This window comes from Tupaia chinensis, unplaced genomic scaffold (genome assembly GCF_000334495.1).
Source record: "Tupaia chinensis unplaced genomic scaffold, TupChi_1.0 Scaffold000075_1, whole genome shotgun sequence".
Lineage (NCBI taxonomy): Eukaryota > Metazoa > Chordata > Mammalia > Scandentia > Tupaiidae > Tupaia > Tupaia belangeri.
The window spans coordinates 2,279,214-2,298,738 of record NW_006159535.1 but is presented as its reverse complement, the minus strand read 5'-3'; the positions used below and the strand labels follow the sequence as shown (position 1 = coordinate 2,298,738).

Genomic DNA, 19,525 nt, shown 5'->3' with positions numbered 1-19,525 from the left:
TCCCTCCAGCCCCAGCCATGGCGAAGCAGTACGATGTGCTGTTCCGGCTGCTGCTGATCGGGGACTCCGGGGTGGGCAAGACCTGCCTGCTGTGCCGCTTCACCGATAATGAGTTCCACTCCTCGCACATCTCCACCATCGGTAAGGGGCGGTGGCCGAGGGGCGCCCCACCCTCCCCGCGGGGGGACCCTTCTCCTGCCTGCCCGGTCCCCGCCCCTCGGGCTAGAGGCTCTGGTGCGGGAGACCTGGGCTAGGGGACCAATCCCGAGGGAAGCGGGCCACTGGCGGGGGGCCCGGGGCCCGGGCCTTTTTTTTTGGCGGGGCGCCCGAGCCTCGGTCCAAGCAGGTGAGGGGGGTGGTCCCAGCTGCCTGCCGTCCGGGACTTGGGGTAGGGGTCTCCTTCCCCTGGGAGCCTTCCCAATGGAAGCCGGGAAAACCGGGGCGGGTGCAGGCCTGAGTGCCCCAGCTGGGGCGAGAACCATAGCCGCTTAAATGAGGAGGGGGAGGGGAAGGAAGACATGTGCTGGGGGTGGGGAAGGGGTCAGGGTGAGCAGCTGAGTCACCGGGGTGCCCTCAGCTTAGGGGTGAGCAGTGTGGAGCAAGGGTGGGGAGAGGAGGACGGGCGGGGCCGAAGGACTGAGTTTCCAGGGGCAGTTTGAAGGTAAGCCACGAGGTGGGACGCCTGGAGGAGGCCACAGACAAGGGGAGCAGCCACAGCGCTGGAGAAGGGACAGCCAGGTGGCCCAAACATCTGTTTTGAAGGAGGCAGAGGATGGAAGAAGGTCAGAAGACTGTCCAGACAGGGAGCGAAGGCAGGCGGGACCCCCTTACAGCATCACTGACCTGGCCACGCTGGAGCCTGTGGTTAAGGGACAAGGCCTGGTAGCATCCAACAGCTCTGTGGTGGGCACACCTACTCTGAGAGGGGTCCATGGCCTTCTTTCTGACAGAGTCACTCCCTCATGGTCTCTGAGGACCCCCCTCTTCTGGAGATCTGGGTAGAGGGATTTCCACCCACAACTGACAGTCTCCTCTCATGCCAGGCCCCTGGAACTAAATGCCTGCTGGCTGGTGGTGATCTGGAGCCCTCCCCTAGAAGCCCCTGCTGCTGTCAGGGAGGGCTCCAGCTCTCAGCTGCCTCTTCAGCATTGGATCCCTGCCCCCCACACACTCTGTGCCAAGAGAGAAGAGGGAACAGATAGACACAGCCAGCAGAAACAGGGCCTTGTGGGACAGAGGCAGGCTTTGCCGTCACACATACCTGGAGACCTCACTTTGGGGCAGTGCAACTCTGGGTATCCCTTAAGCTTCTGAGCTTTAGTTTCTCACCTGTAGAATGGGCATAATAATGGGACCTCTCTCCTGAGTTGTGAGGAACAAAGGAGATAATGTTCGCAAGCTGTAAGAGAAGCTGGGTAGATACTGACTGATTACTGTCATCGTCATTCTCTCTGCTTCACTGTCTTCAAGGAACTTAAGGTCAGGGAACGGAACTATCCATCTTCCTTAGAAGAGCTGTAAAACAAGCTTCTGGGCGATCCAGGATCTTGGGCTGGGCTACTGTTTGGACAAGAGACAATTCAGAGAGATACATAATGCACAGAGAGCCTGGCCAAGACAAGGCTGCATGGCTCTAGGGAGGATGCAGGGAAGAGGCAGGTATTAGGAAAAGCATGAGAGTGAGCAAGGGAGTGGCTGAGGAACCAGATGGTCTATGTGGACAGGTTGCGGCTCAGGGACAAAGTGCAGCAGGTAACCTGCCACCTAAGAAAAACTTGCAATGGCTATTTTGAGATGGGCCTGGTGCCAGGAGCTGCTAAGCTCTCTGCAGAGAGCTGGGGGCTGCCTGGGAGTCCTGACTGTTGCCTGAAGAACAGTAGCTTGCACCCTGGTGTGCTGGCCATATTCCATGCCATGGGAGTGGCCTGGACTTTTCTCTTTGAAGACTTCATTCATCCACCTCATTTCAGAAGCTCTTAGGACTCTGGCTACTGTTGTGGGGGATTCGCCTCTCCTAGGAGACACATATTCCCCTTTTCAGCAGAAAAATGAGGGACCCCCTGTTTTTAAAACACCAGGATAGGATGGGCCTGCTTTTCTTAGAGAGTCCCTTGCCATGGCCCACACCTCTGGTCTCCGACCCTTCTCCTTGACTCTCCACCTTGTAATTTCCCTTCTGTTTTTTTCTTTTTTTTGAGAGGGGAATGGGAGATTTCTGAGAGATTTTTGCTATAGGGTGTGTGCACTCACCAGAGAGACAGAGAGATAGAAAGCAAGTAATCACTTCCCCAGGGTGGATGGCCATGCAATAATCCCTTCTCCTCCATTCTCCTCTCGAGAGATTGGGCACACATGCACACACACCCAGCGTGAGTCTCAAGTTGCCAGATTTGGGACTCGAACCATGGTGGACTATGTGGGAGTCCTGCAACATAACCATTATGCCATCTGCTGGTCCCATAGTCTCCCTTCTTAAACACCTTCCTGCTAGATGGGTGAATGCTAGGTAGGTCAGAATCCCTTTGGGGGGACCACCTGGGGCACAGATGTGTATCAGCAAACTGCCTGGGTGTGTCCCCACAGCCCTCTGGCCCCCAGGGCCCTTATTGTGTATTGACTTAATGCCCAAAGATGATTCCCAAAGTTCTTTCTCTGCTTCTAATGACTGAGTCCCTCTTTCCATAGTACATAGAAGAGTCCTTAGGAGTTTGCATTTCATGGAAGAGACAGAATCCTGTCTTTCTTCACATCAGCCTTTCTAATCTGCCCACTGGGTTTTTTTTAAAATGCTTTCTTATTTAAAGCTTACTAAGGGACTTGTGCTTCTCTTCCATCTTGGACATGTTTTTCAGCATTAACTAAAACTTATTTTTTGCTCAAGAAAAGCTTTTTCCTTAATTGATGCAGGAAGTTTCCCGAGGAGATAGAAGGGGCACCCAGGAGACAATCAAGGAGCCAATGAAATGGGTACCCAAGTCACATTCATTAACTTACCCATTCTGAAGAAGCGCTGTGCTCTGTGGGCTTGGTGTGGTGCTAGACCCGCAGGTTCCAGTGCTCGCGGCCGCTGCTCTCCAGCTATGCCTAAACACGTTCTTTCCCCATGCTGGCCATTGACCTAGGCACCTTTCCCAGGGCCTTTTTTTTTGGTTAATGAGGAAAACAGGGCAATTCACCAATTACTGCCAAGACAGAGTTCCGATTTTGGGCTCATCTTGATATAACCTAGGGTGACATTTTTGTGATTTATTTACTGTCAGAGGCTGTGACGTTCTAGAGAGGAACCTGCCAGGGAGCAGTGTGGAGACCTCCCAGGTAGACTGAGGCTCCGCCCACCTCTCCCCTACCTTTCTCTTCTTTCTGGCCAACAGTTGGGCAGCTGACTTTGCAGCTGGATCTGTGCCAAGATCATTCCCTTCCCATGCTGCTGTGCCAGCCTAGAGGGGCTGGCATGGGCAGTAAGCCCCTTTGTGCTCTCTGCCTACAACTGTTTCCTGACAAGACTGTTTTACCTGCTAGACAAATTAACTGAGCACTCACTACGTATCACCATGAGATGTATTTTAACCTACCTTTTCCTGCCCACAGAAACCTATATGTATTGATAGAGAGGCAAAAAAGAGCTATGGCCAAGATGAGACAGTTGGCAAAGCACTCTTCAAATGTAAGGCATCCATTATCATTGCTGGTACTCTTCATTTTAAAAAAGTTAATTTATTCTCCCCATAAAAGAGAGAGAACTATAAATTTCTAGTGGGGTCTTCACACCGCAGCCCACCCCAGCCTCAGCCAGCCCAGGCCCCAAGCGTGCACACACAGCATGCACAGGGAGGTCTTGGGATGTGAACCTAGAACCTTCCCACATAGCTTCAGCATCAAGGAGCCTAGCAGCACTTTCCGTGCCACCTTGGCTAGCCCATTCATACCTGTACTCCTTTATTTTTTCAAATTTATTTCTTCCATGAGCGAGACAGAAAGAGACAGAAACAGAGATAGCATCCCCCAACAGGACCTTCCCCAGCTTCAGCCCCAGCTTCAGTCAGTCCCAGATCATGGGCACACACCCGTCTGGCACACGCAGGAAGGTTTCTGGAACCTTCCCATAGTGGTCAGCCTCTCAGAGCATTGCATTGTACTGCTGCTCTACCACCTGGCCCCAGTATTATTAATGAAGGTCTCACAGTCATTACCAGAAGCTAAATAGCAATGCAAGACATGCCACAGGCAGCCAGTGAATGGTGCTGGGGCCCGTGACATCTGTGCTCTAATGCAAGGCTGAAGATGGAGAGAGACCCCTGGAGTTCCAGCCAGCAGGGAAGGCTGGAACTCCTGTGTGGGCTGCTTGTGGGTTCCAGGAGCGGAAGGGAGCAGATGGAGTGACGTGAGCAGAGATAACAGAGGTGAGAATTGGGTGGGCGACTGTGGGGCTCTGGACAGTCTGGCTGCAACAGAAGGGAGTTTTTAGGAAAAGAATGAGAACATTCTTCTATTTAGCTCTGTCTCTCAAACTATAAGTACCTTGAGGGTGAGGCCAAATCCTATTCCTCTTTGTTCTAATAGTCCCTTGTGCAATGCCAGGCATCCTCTCAGCCCCATGTTATGAGATAATGAAGGACCAGCTGGCAGAGGGCATTGAGGGCCTGGCTGAGAGGAGGAAGTCGAGCCGCAGCAATGGTAGAAAAGGTTTGGGCAGGGGCCTTGTGATGGTGGCTGGAAGACGGGGCTAGGATTTGAAGCAGCAAAGGGCTGGGCAATTTCTAGGTATGAAGGAACCCTTAGCTGGCTCCTCTCTCTTCCCCCCCCATCCCTTACTGTGGTAGCACTAACCACAGTCACCCATTCCAGTGTCCCCAAAAGTGAGGGGTGGGCGACCTGATCAACCTGGCAACTTCTGAAAGGGCTCCCCAGGCAGGAAGGAGGTGCCCTGCTGGAACACCTCCCTTCAGGGGACTTTCTGCATTGCATCCAGGAGTGAGCTGTGGGCCTCTAATGCAAACTGAAGGTACTTCCCAGGAGTTGGGCTCTCCCTCCTATCCGTGGTCTTCCCTGAGTACACTGTCACCTGGCCTCTGGACCTTTGGTTTTAATGTCCTCCCTGGGGCTGCAGCCTTTCTGGGTGAGGAGGAGGCTGTGGCCTGTGAGTTTCTGGTTGGACTGGTTGCACTGCTGCGGCTTCAGGCCTCGGTGGTATCACCTTTCTCAGAAGTTCTGTTGGAACTGGCTCTGACTGCTGCTCCACAAGCAGGGGCTTGCGGTGACTGAGAGGGAGGGACAGAGGAAGGGAAGAACTGAAGGTTAGATCTGAGCGACTCCAGACATGGAGTAAACACTTGGGTGTGCAGTCCTGGGGTCTGTAGGTTTCTAGATAGAGAGGAGCTGGGGACAAGTGCAGTGTGACATTGAGGGGAGGTCAGGGCTGGGTCTGTGTGCTCTACTGCGTTGGAGGTCTTAGCTCCCCTTCAGCTGTGGGCAGTCTGAGACCTGCGACAGGCCTGTTCCCACCAGGTCCCACACAAGAGAAGGGAAGAGCAGAAGGAATGAGTGGGTGGAAGGAGCCTAGACTGACACTCACATCCCCATGCCTATAGGCTCTGTGACCTTCAGATACTTATTTAACATCTTTGTGCTTGGTTTCTCCATCTGTAAAGACAGTAACAGAAGCCATCTAAAAGGTGGTGGTGAAAATGACAGAGGTTAATGGATGCACAGTCCTTGACCCAGCCATAAACTGGTAGCTGCCGTCATTGTATTATTCCTAGACCATGATAATGTCAGAGATGATGAAACGGTCAATAATGAGCTGTGAGGTCACCCTGCCCATTGCTCATGTATTCAGTCTCTTGGGCACCGTTTACTGAACACCCACAATGTGCCAGGCGCCATGCTGGGAGCTGGGGCTATAGCAGTGACCGAGCAGGATTCCGGGCGCCATGAGTAGGCTCTGTGTTTCCTTCCAGCGTTTGTTCTGATCCTCCCCTTGCCCTGGCAGTGCGAGTGTCGGAGAAGGAAGAGAATTGGCTAGGAGGTGTGGAGGAGTGGGGTAACCCAAGAGGACAAGGATGGTGATGGCTCAAGGCTCAGGCCTCTGCCAGGTGTCACTCTGCCTCGAGCCCCATTCCTCCTTGATTTGGGCACAGCCGTGGCCTCCCACTGCCTTACCCCAGGACGTAAACCCCCCTCCGCCCCCAAGAATGAATGTCGCTGAAACCTGCTGAGAGCTGTGCTGCTCTGTGGGGCTGGGCCTCAGTCACTCAGTCACAGATCTGCAGACTCACCCACGTTCCCTGGTTTCTGCTCCTCCACCTCCTCCTCCCAGCCTCCTCCCTACTCCCAGACAGGTTGGTGATGAGCTTTATAACATGAAAGTCGATATTTGGTCATTGCCCTCCTACCCTGATTGCCAGCTCGTCTCAGAGTGCCTTCTGTAATCTAATATTTGCACCTGTTTCCCTATATAAGTGCCAGTTTTCTGTGCAGGCCCTGACCTCTCCTTGCTTTTCTGCCGGGTCAGTGAATTTGGTGGGGGCAGGGGCGAGGTGGTGGGGGAACACACGGGCTTTCTGAATTCCTCCTACTGAGGAGGAAAGGGCTAATCAGGAAGGCTTTCTTGTAGCTGGGGAAACGGAGGGCCTGTAAAGAGCAAGGACTCCTCTCTTGCATTCAGGTGACCCAAACTCGAACTATGTCCTGTCCTCCAGTCTCCAGACTGGCCCTTGGCCATTTCAGAAGTCCCTCTCACGGATTGCCAGTAGAAGCTCTTCCTGTGAGCCAAAGGAAAGAGGGCGTTGCCTTTCCTATCCCACCTGAGGGCTGGGCAGGACCATTGCCATTGCACCTTGTCCTTTCCACGACCCTCTGAGGGTCAGTCTGGGGTTTGTGATTGCGGAGTCCAGGCTGGGACCTTCGAGGATGAGATCTGAGAGCTGCCCTCACATTACCATCTGGATAATAGATCTCCTGAGAACTCTGTGACCCTGGCACCATGCTCTGTAGAGACGGCCAACAGTTGGCCTTGAAAGGTGGGTCATTCCCTCATCCCTCTTCCCTGATTAAAATGTTCTCTCCACTGCTCTTTCCTCCTGGCAGGTACTGACTTCATTTATTCCCTCATTCATTTACTCACTCACCCTCTCATTCTTTTTTTTTTTCATGTGTTTGGCTCCATTGAATAATATTTAATGATCTGCCCTCTGCCAGGCAATGAGACCGTGAAATGAAGATGTCGCTTTGCCCTGTAGGAGCTCACAGTGCGGCTGGGAGTCAGGCATCCAAACAAACACCGGAAGCTTGTGCAAAAGGGATGTCAGTGCACAGAGGAGTGAGAAATACCTCCTGGGGAGGCTGCTCGAGGCTGCACAGAGGAAGTGACATTTGAAGGGTCTTGAAGACTAAGAAGGCATCCCCAGGAGGCCAAGGGGACAGCACACCATCCTCTCCCTAGGAGAACGTGCAGTGAGAACACCTCAAGATCGGGGCCACTGCTCTTGAGCCTTGCTGGGGCCAGCTGGTCATGGCCACACCATGGTCACTGTCAGGAGCTTGCTTTGCTGTCTCTATGTGAGGGTAGACGCACCTCACATAGAGAGCCCCTGTGCCTTCCAAGATGTTTGCTCCCAAGGCTCCAAAGCCCCAGTCTCTTCTCTGAACCCCTTGTAGCCAGTCCCCATAACCCCACTGAGAAGTAGGCTCGGCAGGAGGAGCTGGTGGTCTTGGCAGCCTCGATGATGTGCACTGAGGAGAGGCCCAAGTCCAGGGGAGTAGAACGGCGTAGCTGGAGCACACTGCACCTGTCACCAAGGTTCCGTGGAGGCCTGCATTCAGGGCAGTGGGAAGACCGGGGGAAGGAAAGCACCACTGGGTAACTACCCTGGGTCCCATATGCATGCAGGAATGGCAGGCTTTGCACATGTGGCCTATCCAGGGTATAGAAGTTTCATACAGTGGGCCGGGGAGCTCTGCGGTTGGCCTTGCAGGTGTTTAAGAAGTCTCTTGGTATGTTCTTCAGGTTAGAGTGTCAGACAAGTGTAGATGTATGTGTGTACGTGCACACGTGTGTGAGGGTTCTTACAGGAATTGAGAGAAGGAAGGGCCTTGCTATGATAACCCCTAGTAACCAGAAAGGTCAGGACCCTTCCTTGGGCTCTCTTCCTTTCTTCTCCTTGGAACTGGGAGTTTGACCACAGTGTGTTCCTGCCTTAGGCCATTTGCTGCTTCTGCTGCCCGGGCCTCCAGCCCTTCAGCTGGTCTCCTCGCAGGCACCTTCCTTCATATGAGTCTCAGCTCAAATGTCACCTATAGGAACGTCTTCTCTGACCAGCCATTCTAAAGTATTAATAGCTTGCTCGCAGGTCTCTTCAGTCTACACTCTTATTGGGCTTTTGTTTCTTTTCTTCTTTTTCTATTTTCTTTTTAATTAAGTTTTTGCTATAGGGCATGTGTGCTTGCCAGAGGGTGTGGGAAGCACTCCACCCCCCCAGGGTGTGTGGCCATGGTACAACCTTTTCTCTATTCTCTTCTTGAGATTTTGGGCATGCACACACACATGCCTGGGGTGTTTTCCAAGTCACTGGGTCTGGGACTCGAACAGCACTGTTGACCTGTGGATCCAGCACCCTAACCACCATGCCACCTGCTGACCCAGGCTTTTGTTTCTTAACACTTACTCCTTTCCAAAATTACGTATTGGTTATGGATTTATTATTTGTCCTCTCCTCTGGAATGAAACCTCCCTGATATCAGGACCTGTGTTGTTCACTAGCTTACTTCCTTGCACGCAGCAAGCATTCAATAACAGTTTGAATTAATGAGTAAAAGAATGAACAAAAGAGCGAGTGAATGAATTAATGCATTTTGCTAGAGGACTTTTGCACTTCCCTGAAGGAAGTTGCTGGTCATAGTGGTTTCTTGGGATGCCTAAGACAATGAGAAGCTTCCTATGGTAGGAGTGTGTGTGTGGCTGTGACAGAAGAGGGAGACTTCTGTAAGGCGTGAACTGTTTCCAGTGGCCTTTAGCTCTCAAGCTCAGATACATGTCACAGGAGAAGTTCAGAGCAGAGAATAAGGAAGTGGCTCCCGTTATCCCTGAGTGAGTGGCGTCCTCTCTGGTGTATGCAGGGTCAAGGGGTTGATGTCTTAGGCTAAGGTCTAAGTCACTGTGAGTGTCACCTGATGCCCATCAGCCCTGCTAGGCTGGGGGAATGACCTTCTAGGACCACTTCAGCAGCCAGGGTGCTCTGGAGTGAGGAATTTTCAGGGCTTAATCCCCAGGGCCATACATTCCTTCAGCCTCATGGGAGTCAGTGCTGACTGGGAAGCCCTTCTATATGGTTGCAGCCTATGGCTTTCCAAAGAGTGACCCTTCAAGATTGGATGTGAAGGTGGTGGCTTCCAGAGATGCCCTCATCTCCTTTGTACCACTGCCCTGCTATATTGAGGGCACGCATCATCACATGCATCCAAGTCTTAAAAGAAAGGAGGGGGTAGGGCCAGCAGGTGGTGTGGTGGTTAAGGTGCTGTATCCCATGTGGCCAGCCCTGCAGTTCGAATCCAGGCCCTGTGGCTTGAAAAAATATGCTGGGCATGTATGCATGTGTACCCCAAGAAGAGAATGGACAAGAAGGGATTGCAGTGTGGCCATCTCCTCTGGAGGGTGATTTCTCACTTTCCTCTCTCCAGCAAGAGCACTGTGGCCAAAGAAAAAAAAAAGAAGAAGAAGAAGAAAGGAAAAAGAAAGGAGGGGTAGAGTATCATTTTACAATCTCTCGTATTTCATGTGGGTGGGCATCTGATGAAAGCCTTCAGCTCCAGTGCTCTCGAGGTCAACACACTGCCTTGGAGTGAGTTAGAGGGTCTGGATTCCATCTGTCAGGGCCAAGGCCCCTTCTTTTATCTCTGCTTCTTGCCCTCCAGAGTAAGGCAGTGCAAATGCTGACTAATGCATCTGTGCAGAGATCCCAGGTACGCCTTTTCCCTAGAATGAAGCCAGCACAGGGATAGTCTTGTCTGCACGTCCATGGAGCAGGAAGTCGGCCAGCACACTGCGAAGCTGAGGCAGGAGGAAGAAGATGCAGTGCAGTTTGGGGCAGCACTGCCCCTCCCCACTAAATGCTGTGAGGATATTCCTGTGACAGGACCCTTTGTCTTGAATCCTCTCTCGAGCTTTGTCTCCTGAATCTCCTTCTAGGTTGTTCTCTTCTCCTTTCTTCTCCATATGTTCTTTGGTTGGGGGAAATAACATTATTACTCTCCTGATAAATGGTTTGCTGAGAAACTTGATCAAGTCTGTTTCCCTCTTCCAAGACAGTGAGTGAGAGAGGGGCAGGGGTCCCCACATTGCACACCGCCCTCAACCCCAGCCAGCCTGGACCATGGGCATGTGTGCGTGTACCTGGCATGCACAAAGAGGCCCCAGGTTGCAAACTCAGGACCTCCCCATGTGGGAACAATTGTACCACTGCCATGTCACCATCTGGCCCTAAGAGAAGGGGATTTGGGAATGGGTAATAGTACAGTGCCTTGTTTAGGGGTGGCAAACCACCTGCCCCTAGGTCTACCTTGTCCTGAAGCTTGCTTTGGGGTTGCTCAGGGGTGACCTCTTTGGAGGTGGCCTTCTGCCACAGCCCACAGGCGCTCCATATGTCAAGCTCATGCTGGTTCCCTACAGGGGCTGGGAGAGGAGCATTCCTGGGACTTGTGCTTAGTAACCAGAGCCAGCACGGCCTGGGAGATTGGGTGTCTGCCTTGGGTTTCAGGTGTATTAAGTGGTTCCTTGTTGCGGAGTCTCATTGCTGATGAAAAGGCTCAGGTCACACAGCTGTCCTCTGGGCTGTGGTTGATCTTGGTGATAACACTTGGCACCCAGAAGCAGCCCTATTTCTACTCAGCATGAGGCACTTGGCAGGCAGGCAGGCTGGCACCTGGCATTAACCCGTGAGGTGCTGGCTGGAAGAAGATAGGTGCTAGCTTGCCATTAGGCACACCCTCGCTTTGCCAGATTTAGAGTGGGGCCAGACTCCAGTGACCATCTGAGCTTCACCGGGAGTAACCTTTTCTCTTTGGGTTGAAACCTTCTAGCTTAGTGCTGGCTTTTTTGTCTGCCTCACCTCTTCTGGCCCACTTCCCTTGTTCCCAAAAGAGCCCCCTTCTACTTTCTAGAGCTTCCTCCATTCCCTGAGCAATAATTCAGGGTCCCCGAATCTCGTCCTCCCCTCAGGGGGATTGATAGCTTCTGCTGACATTTACTAAAGCTCAGGTGCCAGACCCTATCTTAGGGTTTGTGCCTTATCTCATAATCCTCCCCAATTCTCTGATATCAGGGATCTTCACCCCCATTTAACAGGTGAAAAACTGAGGCAAAGAGCGATTGACTGACTTTCCCGAGATCACACAGGTAATCGGTGGTAGAGGCAGGACTGGAACCAAACTCTGACCTCCCAGTTGAGTTCCTCAGGGCCAGGCTGCTCTTTCCTGAGCACACTTCCTCCAAGCTTCCCAGGGCTTTCTTTGCAGGAAGGCAGTGAAGGGAAGGAGTGTTCCTTCGTCTGCTGTGACCTGTCTCCTCCTCTCCTTGACCTCCACTGCTAGACCGGGAGGCAGTAAGCCCTTCCTGTTGGCCTGCTGAAGGCAAGATAGCTTAGGAGCCAAGCACATGCCAGGCCACCTCTCCCGCCCTGTCCCTCTGTCCTGCCCCAGCCCACAGCAGAGGGCCTTACCTGTCCTCGTTCTCCAACAGCAGTGCTGTCACTGTACCCTGGGGCTCCAGTTGTGGACAGGAAGTCACTGGAGGTCACTGCAGGAGGGGCAGAAGCCATGCAGCCAGGGACAACAGGAAGAGTGAAAGGCCCGGGGCTGCCTCAGGCCTTGGCCGAGTGGCGAGGGAGCACCGAGCACAGGCGTAACCGGCACTATTGCTTAACCAAGAGGTCTTCTTGCCAATGTCTGTGGGGTGTTCAGATGGCAGGAAACTTGTCTCTTGAGCCAAGGACACTCATTCCTCCTGATGCCCTCTGGGCAGTCGCTACTTTATGCCTGGCATTCTGCTAGTATGGAAGCAAGATTTAAAAAAAAAAAAAAAGAGGAAGGAAACGAAACCAACTTTGTTACACACAAAATACATCCTCCACTTCCTCGGTTACTTTATTGGGGCCAGAAGACAAAAAAACAGGAGCACTAGGGAGCAAGGAATGTTCTAGAGCTCTCCTGCTTCCATAGTCGAAGCATCTCACCTGCCAGCCTGGGGGAGCCAGCCGCCCGCAGTGGGCAGTCACAGGCTGGGTCTCTTTGGGCAACCCGGAGACGCTGTCAGGTGTCACCAAAACATGGGACATGTGGGCTAGCCATTGATTGTGGTGCACAGTGCTAAGATGCTGTACTCTGCAGGCTGGAGCGACATGGGAGGCCCAGGTTCAATTCCCAGCTTAACCTAAAGGCCAGACATGGTGGTGTGTGCCGTTATCTCAGTGACCTGGGGAGGCTGAGGCAGGGGGATGACAAGCTGAGCCTGGCCTTGACAACAAAGTAAGACCCTGTCTGAAAAAGAGCCAGGCATGGTGTCATGTGCCTATCATCCTGGCTGGGAGGCTGAGCAGGAGGGTCATGGCATGGTGAGACCCTGTCTTTAAGAATCAAGTAGGGGTCAGATGGTGGTGCTGTGTTAGGATGTGATGCTCTGCTTGGCAGTTCCACCTGGGAAGGTCCCTAGTTCAAATCCGGAGACCTCCCTGAGTTCGCCAGGTTTGCGTGCGTCCATGATCTAGAGCCGGCTGAATACTAGGGGTACACTGCAGTATCGAGACCCTGTCAAAGGTGTTATCTTTCTCTCCCTCTTGTTTATGGGAGAAATGAATAAACTTTCAAAATAAAACAAGGTGTGTGCTAGAGAAGACTGCACTAGACTTGGGTTGGGGCTGGATTGGTCACGGTGCTATCTAGGGTCCAGAAGCCCCGTCCCCAATCTGGGCCGGCATGTTCATCATCTTTAGGCATCTCTGTTTCTCTCTGCACATATGTTTGCCTCATCTTCGTCTTGTCACCAACTGGCCAGCGTCCTCTGCCTTGTCTGGAGGGAGCAGGTTTGATTAGCTTAGCTAGCCTCCCTTGCCCCTGTTGGCCAGACACTTTTGAGGGTCACTGGCCAACCCATTCCTGGTCCAATCAGAAACAGCTTCTCCACTGAGAACATGTCACACCCAGCCCTGTTTCCCTGAGCAGAGGTTGTGGGCTCAGTAGTTTCAGGCAAAAAGGGACTCCAGGTGTGGGAGACATCGAGAGGGACGTATCTCATGTGCTGGGAACAGCAGTGTGCTGCTCACCATACTTTGGGACCTTGGTTGGGAGAGGGCCCCCTCTTCCTGACTTCCTCCTCCCGGGGCTCCTAAGGTCTGCAGGTCCCTCTGCTGGGGCTGTGAAGAGGTGAATTTCCTCTCCCTTGCTCCTTTCCTCCCTCTCTCCATTCTTCTTTTCTTCCTTCCTTTTTTTTTTTTTCATTCATTTATCTATTTAGCGAGACAGAGACAGGTGACCTGACCAGGTTCCCCACACTGTGACCTACCCCCAGTCTCAGGTTGGCTGATCACAAGCACAGTGTGCTCAGGGAGGTCCCAGGACGTGAACCCAGGACCTGACTGCTTGTTTCTTAACATTTCAGTATCTAATCCTTTCTGAGGCCAGAAAAGGAAGTAGATTTTCTTGTAAGGGCATAGTCAGGGATGAATCTGGGCTTCCTGGACTCTGGACTATCTCAAGGAGTAAGGAGTTCCCTGAAAATAGGTGGTGGTGGGTGTCTTGGACTGTGCTGCTGTAAGAAAACAGCTTGGACTGAGGAATTTATAGACAGCAGAAGCGTATTGCTCACAGTTTGGGAGGCTGAGCCGTCCAAGATCAAGGCGGCAGATTGGGTGTTTGGTCAGGGCTCATCCTCTCCTTCAAAGACAGTACCTTCTTAGCTGCAGCTAGAAGGGTAGAGGGGCAACAGGGGCAAACGTGTTCCCTCAGGCCTCTCTTTTTCCTTTAATGATAAAGAGCACGTGTGCACACATGTGTGAGTGTGAGAGAAGTACCTTTGACAGGGTCTGGTCATGCTGCAGTCCTCTCTCCCCAGCCCTCCAGCTCCTTGGGGAGTACCTGGAATACCTGGATAGCCACTTGGTGTGTTTTCAAGCCAGCCCAGGGATCCCAACGCGTGTTCAGTTCCAGCCTCGTAGGGCACTTGCAGCATCCTTTCCCGTGACCTGCACCTCTTTGATAAGAGCACTAACCCCATTCATGAGAGCTCCACTCTCATCACCTAACCATCCTAAAGGCCCCACCTCCCAACATCACTTTGCTGTGGATTAAGTTTCAAGCTATGGATTTTGTTGGGGTGTGGGGAACAAACATTCAGATCCCAGCAGTGGGGTTGCTCTGTGTTCAGGAACCCCAGAGTAGGTTTTACGACATGGATTTTCCCGAGGTATGGCTCCGTATAGGATGTGAGAACATGACTAAGTTACCTAGCCTCTCTGTAACTCAGGATAATAATACCGCCCACTCTTACCTACTTCTTAGGACTGGCGCAAGAACTGAGGCCTCAGGAGTGCATAGCTAAGGGGTGTGCTATAAAGACGAGGGTTATTCTGAGTTTGGGTGTGGTTCCGCCTAGAGATGGGCTAGACAGTACTTCTCACGCTGCACTGTGCGTAAGGTTTAGTAGGTCTGGGAGAGCCCTGACATGTGCATTCTGCCACGCGCTCGCTCTGCTGATGTCGCTGTGAGGCCCTAGACTTGCAAGGGAAGTGCAGTAGCAGGGGCTAGCCTGTTTAACCCCTTCTACATCACATGTGTCCTGGGTTTGTTTTCTGGACTGCTCCCAGAATGCCTTTCTTCAGCAGAGGGCAGGTAGGAGGGAGGGAACTGCGGTGTGTTAGGCGCTTTATGTACATTATTTAATTTATATCCCACAACAGCTGTTCGGAGGCGAGTGGTATTCTCATTCTGCAGAGAAGGACATTGAAGCCGGGAGACGAATGACTTGGCCAGTCACACAGCAGGTGCTCAAACCAGGATACAGGCCCAGGTCTTTCTGACGCCAGTCAGTGGATGTCTCTTTCACTGCATTACAGCTGTCAAACTTTCTTCCATCTAAAAATTACCCACAGGGCCGGCAGATGGCATGATGATTATGGTGCTGGACTCCCACACGGCTGACCCCGGTTCGAGTCCCTGGTGACTCCGATGCCACAGATCTGTGGACACACTCTGAGAATTACTGTCCTAGAAGCTTGCCATTCACAGGTCTGATCCATAAACTAGTAGCATCAGCTTCACCCGGAAGAGATTTTTTTTGTTTTTAGTATTGATTTATTTTCAGAGAGATTTTTGCTATAGGGTGCATGTGCTCACCAGAGAGACAGAAACAGAGAGACAGAAAGAAATCACCCCCCAGGAGGGATGGCCACACCACAATCCCTTCTCCTTTATGGGCTCTTGGGCATGCATGAACACACGCCCTGTGTGAATTTTAAGCTGCCAAGTCTGGGACTCGAACTGCAGTCAACTTACATGGGAGTCCAGCGACATAACCATTACGCCATCTGCTCGTCCTCTGTTTTTAATATTTTTAAAAGTTTATGGGCCAACAGGTGGCATGGTGGTTAAGGCACCCAGTCTTAGCCAGCCCGGATCACAGGCACGTGTGCTCAGCTGGTGTGCTCAGGGAGTGCTAGGATGTGAACCCAGGACCTTCCCCATGCGGGTCCATTTGTGCTACTGCTACACCACTGCCTGGCCCCTTCACCTGGAGGCTTCATGCAACATCTCAGGTCTTTACCTACGCCTACTGAATCAGAATCTATCTAGCTATCTTCATTTTTATTTTTTTAAGGTTTTTGTCATAAGGTGTGTGTATTCTCCTGAGAGAGACACAGAGAGACAGTGAGAGGGAAAGCGAGAAATCACTCCCCAGGGGAATGGCCATGCTGCAATCCCTTCTCCTCCATTCTCCTCCTGAGATTTTGGGTATGTACACACATGTGCCCAGCATGATTTTCAAGCCACTGGGTGCAGGACTCGAACTGCGATCTCCCATGCGCCTTAACTACCATGCTACCTGCTGGCTCCTATTTGGTTATTTTTAAAGACAAAACCACATCTGGGCTAGAATCTGCATTTTACTACCAGGTGATTCATGTGCACCTTAAACTTTGAGAAACAAATACAAAATAAAACAAAAAAATAAAGAAACTGAGAAGTACTGCCCTAGATGAGGCAGGATGAGAATACACAGGGTGGAGGTAGAGGAAGAATGTCTCTTCTTTCATGGGTACTAAGGATGCAGTGAAGAGGACCGGCTATTGGGGCATGCACCCCCCAGGGGGCTGACAGGGGCAGCAAAGAGAGGAGATGGACAGGATAGAGAGGACACTTCCCCCAACAGAGAGCAGGGAGAATACAGGAAAACCTGCAGAAGTGAGGCGGACGTCAGAGGAAAGGTCTCACCGGGCAGTGCTTATCTGGCCCACAGAACAGTGGAGGAGGCATTCTATCGGCACAGAGTGAGAAGGGTCCTCTGGGCCAAAGCCTGCCGCAGGGAACACAGGGTTGGGGGAACGTGGTAGGTGCACACACGTCTGAATAAACAGTCTGCCCAGCAGGCGCGGGGGCCAGCCGAGGTGAGAAGGCCCCGCACGCGTCTGCAGAGGACTAACTAGGCCAGTGTTCTGACTGTCCTGCAGTGCTCAGCAGTGGAAAATCCCACAGCCACCCGGGAAGGGGGAAGGGGTCAGGGCTTCATCAGTAGGGGAGGCACAGCAGAGGGGCCAGGGCTTTCGGGGACAAAGAGTAGAGAGAGTAGGTTCCTAGTCCAGGTCCTTGAGCTGTTAACCTTTTTACATTTACAAAAACTGGAGGAGCGGGACTCTTTCAGAAGGTGTTGACTTTCCCTATTTCCTCCTTACATCAATGCCTACGAATAGCCCAAACGGAAGCATTTTACTTCTCGGAAATGTTACAGCAAATTTTACTGGGTGGCCAGTAGGGCCTAGGTTGCAAGATGGTGAGGTGTGGGGGCTGCCGAGAGCCCCAGGACTCCTCAGTCTTGGGCTCTGACTACACTGTGAGGGAGGAGAGGACAGGAGTGGAGGTGGGATCAAGCCCAGACTGCACTTCCAGTGTAGTTCCAGATCTTCTTGTCACTTCTGCCTGCCTTCATCTCTCCCTCCAGCCCCTCTTCTCTCACGAAAATGTCCCCTTAATTTCAGAATCTCTTCTCTCGCAGAGTCATTAAGAACCCTAGGGAAACAGGAAACTGCAGTTAAGGGTTCTGTGCTTGGTTAACGTGGCACTCTCCTCACCTCCCTCTGAGAAACGTGAAGGCAGTATGGGCCCCGGCCTCAAAGCGGATCTTTGCTACATGCTGTGCTGGTCTTGGATGCGTTGTCTACTTCTCTGGGCCTTGCTTCCTTCCCACTAAGCTCTGTAGGAGCAGGGACCGTATGTCTTCTTCTTCCTTTTCTTTATTATTATTGCTAAAGGGCATGTGTGCTCACCAGAGACACAGGGAGTGGGAGAGAGCACCTGCCCCCAACCCCCTATGGGGCATAGTCATGCCACAATCCCTTCATTTCTGTCTTGTCTGGATTTGGGGCATGCACCCAGTATGTTTTTTTTTCCTAGCTGCTGAGGCTGGGATTTGAACTGGGAGTGGGTAGCCAACCATGTGAGATCTGTACCCTTAGCCACTAGGCCACAGGCTGGCCCAGCGCTGAGTACTGTGCAGGACACATAGTAAGTTCCCACGAACGTCTGTGGAGTAAAGGAAATTACTTCCTTTCTGTTTCCCTAGCTCCCCTTGTAACTGTCACTGCCTTTGACTAGCCTTGCTCTGCTAGTGTGAGGATGAGCTAGGTTTATTATGAAATGAACAATTTTACAGGTTCTTTAGGCACTAGACCATGGAGCCTGGTGTTGGGGATCTTTGTCCAGGGAGGGAGGTAGCCCTCTACTGCCTCCTACAAGGCCAAGTGCCCTCTCCTTCTTCCTCTCGCTCTCCTCTTCCTCTCCACGTTCTCTGTGCACAGGGAAGAATGGCTGCCAGGCGCTGTCCATTGGAAAAGTACAGCTCGGTAGATATGAATCAGCTTGGGCAGGCGAAACATGATTCACATCTGACCAACTTGATTTCGTTCAGGTCATCCGTTTGAGTCGTTCTCTCCCTTCTAATTAAATGATGATTGGTCTTGGTGGTGGGAGGGAAGAACCTGAGTTTAATCTGTTGTATTTGCAGAAAGCTAGGGATGGGTGGCTAAGGGGAGATAGTTTCCCTTTTGGCAAAAACCTACCGTGGAGCTAGGATGGCAGTGATGCTGGAGTGCTGGCACTGGGGGCCTTCTGGGCTGTGCTGTGCAGCCCAATGACAGCCCAGAGCCCTGTCCCCCATCTGAAAACTGGTTAATGATGCCCATCCCCGGCCCATCTCCTGGAGGACCATGAAGATGTAGGCTTAATTAACCTAGACACAGCTTTGAGTCGCTGGGCACGGTGTCTGGCTTGGGTTAGGGCTGCGGAGAGGCACGGTGATCGAAACGCCCGCCTCATCGCTCTGTCATCACGGAAGGGCAAGCCTGGCTGCTGCTGCCACTGACTTCTCTTGCCATGAATTTCCCCAAATATGTTTTTGGCCTGGGATAGTTTGTGAAAATCCTTTGCAATTCCTGTGCTTTATAGCAGCTTAGCTCTTCAAGTCCTTGGCCAGAAAAGCCCCAGGACTCTAATTCCTCTGACCACACCTCTTCCTCTGGTCCTATGAGAGGCACTCACCTGCTGTGGACAGGCTCTGTACCAGGTTACAACAAGGCTGCGGGTGACGTGCCTGGCACCGGTCACCTTTGGTCTTCTCAGCAGTCCTCTGAGATGGTTGGTAATGTCTCATTTTTGATCTGGTTCTATTTTGGGGGTTTCTTTAATATTGTTTGTTTGTTTTGTAATACGCTTGCCACAGAGAGAGAAAATGTGAGAAATAACCCCCTAGGGAGGATGGCCACCACAATCCCTTCTCCTCCAATCTCCTCTCAGGATTTTGGGCATGCACACACACACATGCCTGGCATGATTTTCAAGCCACCGGGTCTGGGGGTTGAACCGTGCAGCTGGTCCAGTGCCGTAACCTCCACACCATCTGCTGGCCCTTTGTTTTGTTTGTTTTATGGATAAGGAAATGGAGGCTCAGAGAAGCAAGTGCCCGGAGTCATAGCTACGAGTGAAGTGGGTAGAGCCAGGATTCGAGTCAGGCCTGACTTCGAAGCCCAGGTGCCCTCTGTGTGCGACACCTCCTGCAGGGAATGGATTAGTCGACAGTGGGTCCCACTGAGGCCCTCTCCTTGATGGGGCTCTGCTGGTGCTGAGGCACATACCAGCCACAGGCACTCCTCCCACCACAAGGCACTGCCCTTGAAACAGCTGTCTTTGCTCCAGGGTCTGTGCGCCTTCCTGTCATTCAGGACAGCTCTGTAACCCCTCCTGGTTATTAATAAGGCGGGGGGGGGGGGGGAGA

General features: G+C 52.2%; 1 protein-coding gene across 1 annotated transcript in view; it reads left to right on the top strand.

Annotated features, from left to right (window-relative positions):
- The first annotated feature begins 7 nt into the window (after nt 1-7).
- The window catches only part of RAB15 (RAB15, member RAS oncogene family), a 25,924-nt gene continuing 6,406 nt past the window's right edge, over nt 8-19,525 (top strand). Inside the window, exon 1 of the mRNA XM_006142409.2 lies at nt 8-141. Coding sequence (XP_006142471.1) covers nt 18-141 — 124 coding nt within the window. The 5' untranslated portion in view covers nt 8-17. The remainder of the gene's footprint in view (nt 142-19,525) is intronic.